Raw genomic sequence first — 4,472 nt, forward strand, 5'->3', positions numbered from 1 at the left:
ATATAAATAAATAACTATAAAAGTATAAATCGTAAATATTAAAAATATTTTTTCACAATATATATAATATATAATAATATAATTAAGTCAAAAACTATTCAATATTGGACTCATTTCGAAGGTATTAACGAAACGATTATAATGGTGTAACTTGTTAAAATAAAAATATATTTTTTAAACATGTTTTAATTTATATACGATCATGTATGTTAATTTGATAAAGGTTTAAAATGAAACATTTAAAAGTAAAGGACGTAAAGTAAATTAATTAATTAATTATAGGGGTATAAAATGTAAATTTAAAATTTTAATTTTAAAACAAATCGGTTGTGAGAGGGTGAGTGTATGTGAGGAGAGGAGAGGGTGAAAAAGTGAAAAAGTGAGTATAATGGGTATTTTGGTCATTTAGTATTTTAAGACTTTAAGACTTTTGTTAAATTTGCTTAATAAGATAGTATAGAAGTATAGATATATATGTATGTATGTATGTATGTATGTATGTATGTATGTATGTATGTATGTATATATGCTTACCCTAAAAACTGGACCAAATCCACCCTCTCCAATCTTGTTGGCTGGACTGAAATCATCTGTGGCAATTCTTAGTTCTTTGTAGGAGTAAAGTTTAAGATTCTGAACGTCTGATAACTCTGTTTATGATCAAAGATATTAAACAACGATTATGAATTAGTTCTAATGCACATTCACAAGCTAAAGAACTCATAAACAGATTACTGTTTTCTTTACCTTCATCGAATTCGGGAAATTGTTTAATTGGTGATTTGGCTGGCCGACGAGCGAGGAAGGAGAAGCAACCCATAACCCCCTTCTGAGACACCCCAAATCACCAATTTCTTGATTCAAGAATGGTTTGTTTGATGCTTTCAGGATTGAAATCTGTCATAGAATCATTAGAAATGTTCATCATTTCAAATAAATCATCTTATTTGATGGAAATTGGAAGAACCCAACATTCTATAAACATATAACCATAAGATTAAAGTGTTGATCAATTCGATTATACCCAAATCGAACGAGATAGAAATACTGTTCTTCATAGATTCAAAATTGGAGTTGATTATACTTAAGAAACACCCAACAAGCCCTAATCGAAACCCAATTTTCACAGAACCCCAATATTGAAACGTTAGCAGATAAACCCACAAACCGTTTGAAGTTGGATTCCAGAAAACGAAAACTTAGAACAATTCAAATTCGAGCTGTTCTTCATAGATTCAAATTGGAGCTGATTATACTAAAAAAAACACCCATACAAGCCCTAACCGATACTCAATCTTCAAATAACCACAAAATTGAAATGATAGCAGAGAAACCCACAAACCGTTTTCAAATTGAATTCCAGAACACGAAAACTCATAAGAATTCAAACCAAAAACGAAGATCAAAACGGCAAAATCAACAAAAATTAAGAACAACCCGAATTGGGAATTACCTCAAAATCTATCGATCGAAGATTGAATCAGGGATTAATGGGTATTTCGATTACGAAAAGATGGCGGTGGATGTGATGATTTTGAAGAGGTAATCTGGGGAAAATGGGAGTGAGATTGCTTGCTCCCTTTGGTAGTATATTAATCAAAGTGTATAAAGTCAGCGAAGTAATGCGATTGGACCCTGAATCTTGCTTCCTGGAACGAGCAGTTACTCTAATCTCGTATGGACTACGGAGGGAGAGTATGAACACAAATTTAGGGTAAGGTCATCATCAAGCTTACCATTTGGGTGTTTTGAAAGTCAACGTGTGGGTTGATTTCAAGACTTGAGCTCAATCATGTCGTCTGGTGTTTGGTTCGTTATGGTTGTGAATGAATAATTGTGAATTGGTAAATTACATCTTTAGTCCTTGTTGTTTGTTGGTATTTTTGGTTTTCGTCCCTTTACTTTCATTTATTATAAATTGGTCTTTGGATATAGGTTTGATTTTGTGCAATTTTTTTGACTGAGGGGCCGTTTATCAAACACTTACCCGGTAAGCGTTTATCGATTAATTTAACATCATCATTTACTTATCAGATAAGATTTTAGTCCATCAAAACGGTATCGTATGCAACAATTTACCTGGTAAGCGTTTGTTGTGGTAAGAGTCGTCGCCCTCGCTTACCAAGTAAGACTCTTTGTCATTGTCTCGCTCTTACCAGTAAATTTTTTTATTCTTACCATATTCATCCGGTAAGGTAAAATGACTTGATGTTCACTTACCCGAGTAAGCATTTGGTAAACGGCCCCTGAGTGTGATAAAAAAAATATAAGGTGAGTCAATAATGATGAATTAATAAATTACCTGTGTTAAATTAAAACTTTGAACAAATCTGTATCTTTTATTAAGAAACTGTTTGGTTGGTTTTTCATTAAGTTTTGTATGGATAAAGTTGTTTGTGTGCATTAATCTGTTTGTATAAATTGGAATTTTTTTTTGTTTGAAATGGTTTTCTCATAGATGAAATGAGCATGTCTTGTAATTTGGAAGGATAAGTTTGGGAAGAAAAAAATTGGCTTTCTGCATAAAGCTCATTTATAATCTTACTGAATAAACTACATTTTATATCAGTGATTAACTACCAAACAATAGTTTATAGCTAATTGAATAAGCTGTGAGTCTTATTAAACTCATCAACCTGCTAACAAACAGGCGCTTACATACCTTACTCTCGTTCTGTCATGTTCCATTGGCGTACCAAACACGACATAAAATGATGTATTTTGAGTATAATCGGCCTTATGTCACCGACTCCACTACTGTTGTTTATTATGATTGTTGGGTTTCGTTTCTATGTCACTAGCACCATCATCTTGTGTTCTTGCCACCGTGTTTGAATACAAACATGAACATGTTGCAACATTATTGGCATCACTGACGTCAGTCACGTTTACTTACGTGCAACTGTTTTCGGGTTTCTTCGACGGTAACATCACGAATTATTTGAAAGGAAGAGTGTTGCGAAAAGGTAGCTTTCGATTTGGAACGTATAGTTCAGTTTTTTTCTCGTTAACAACGTATTTGATTTTAGTCATTTATGAACTGGGTTTTTAAGAGAATTTCTTATTTTTGTTTTGTGATTGTGGTTCAATTTTTGTCATGTTAAGGGTGCTGACTATAAACATTGACTTTGACGGAAAAACAGTTTGTTTGTGTTGTTCGTAAGATGACTATAAACAATGACGACTATTTATGTTTTAAAGTTAAATTTGTATTGAGTTATCAATCAAATATAAGAAAAGATAAATTGCATGAAAAAATAATGTACTTTAACTTGATTCTTATTTTGGGTAACATACTTTCAAAACTTCCATTTTGGTACCTAAGATTTAAAGTTTTAAACATTTAAGTACCCTGGTAATTGGTTGAAGATAAAATTTAAATAAAAGAAAATTTAAAAAATCCATGTCACTAACCACGTCAGCAAATAATATTGAGTTGGATATCACATCACTCGTCACATCAGCATGATAACCGGTTTGGTAATTGTTTACAACGAAATTAGAGCGCTGAATGGTTAAGGTGGGCCCAAGATAAAAAAATCATTCAAAGGGTTTTAGAACCATTAAGAGACAGACTTTTTTTGTCAAACAAGATTCACCTCTTAACGATTTAGAGGTTGCCTCTTAATTAAACTATTAAGAGGTAAACAATCAGCTTAAGGGCTATTTGGTAATTGCTGAATGATTTGGTGCAGAATGATTAAATGGTCATAATGATTAAGAGACTCTCATGATAGAATGCAAAATGAAATATAACTGTTCGGTAATTGTTTACAATGAAATTATGGCTCTGAATTGTTAAGAGAGACCCAAGAAAAAAAAATCATTCAGATGGTTTTAGATCCTTTAAGATACAAACTTTTTTTTTTGTCAAACAAGATTCACCTCTTAGAGATTCATAGATAGTCTCTTAATTGAAATATTAAGAGGTAAACAAACAGCCTATTAGGAGGTATTTGATAGTTGCTGAATGATTTGGTGCAAAATGATTAAGTGGTCAGAATGACTAAGAAACTGTTATAATATAGTGCAAAATGAAATATAACTCTTTGGTAATTGTTTACAATGAAAGTAGGGCGTTGGATGGTTAAGGGATGCCCAATATACAAAATCATTCAGAAGGTTTTCAAAGAATTAAGAGGCAAACTGTTTTTTTACCAAACAAGATTCATCTTTTAACGATTCAAATATTGTCTTTTAATGAAACGATTAAAAGGTAAACAAACAACTTCTAATAGCTTAACTAACAATAAAACTTAGGTCTTTAAGAACTTTTTCCAGAGGTCATCAGTCCGAATCTTGCAAAATTACTGAGGATTTTTTAATTTTTTTTAAAACTGTTAAAATTAATCGAAATACATACAAACTAAAAATAATTAAAAATATATAAAAATAAAAACGGTAGCGGTCCTCTTAAAATAAGGAAAATAAAAGATAAAACGATTTTCGTTGGAGGTATAACATTAAATGTC

General features: G+C 31.6%; 1 protein-coding gene across 1 annotated transcript in view; it reads right to left on the reverse strand.

Moving 5' to 3' along the window:
- Window positions 1-1,799, reverse strand: part of LOC112507902 (cold-responsive protein kinase 1) — a 7,494-nt gene extending 5,695 nt beyond the window's left edge. The window contains exons 1-3 of the mRNA XM_025112652.1: window positions 1,454-1,799; window positions 748-897; window positions 535-650 (exon numbers count right to left, since the gene is read on the reverse strand). Coding sequence (XP_024968420.1) covers window positions 535-650; window positions 748-820 — 189 coding nt within the window. The 5' untranslated portion in view covers window positions 821-897; window positions 1,454-1,799. The remainder of the gene's footprint in view (window positions 1-534; window positions 651-747; window positions 898-1,453) is intronic.
- Between the last annotated feature and the right edge of the window lie 2,673 nt (window positions 1,800-4,472).

Source organism: Cynara cardunculus (assembly GCF_001531365.2).
Source record: "Cynara cardunculus var. scolymus isolate 2C chromosome LG 2, CcrdV1, whole genome shotgun sequence".
NCBI lineage: Eukaryota > Viridiplantae > Streptophyta > Magnoliopsida > Asterales > Asteraceae > Cynara > Cynara cardunculus.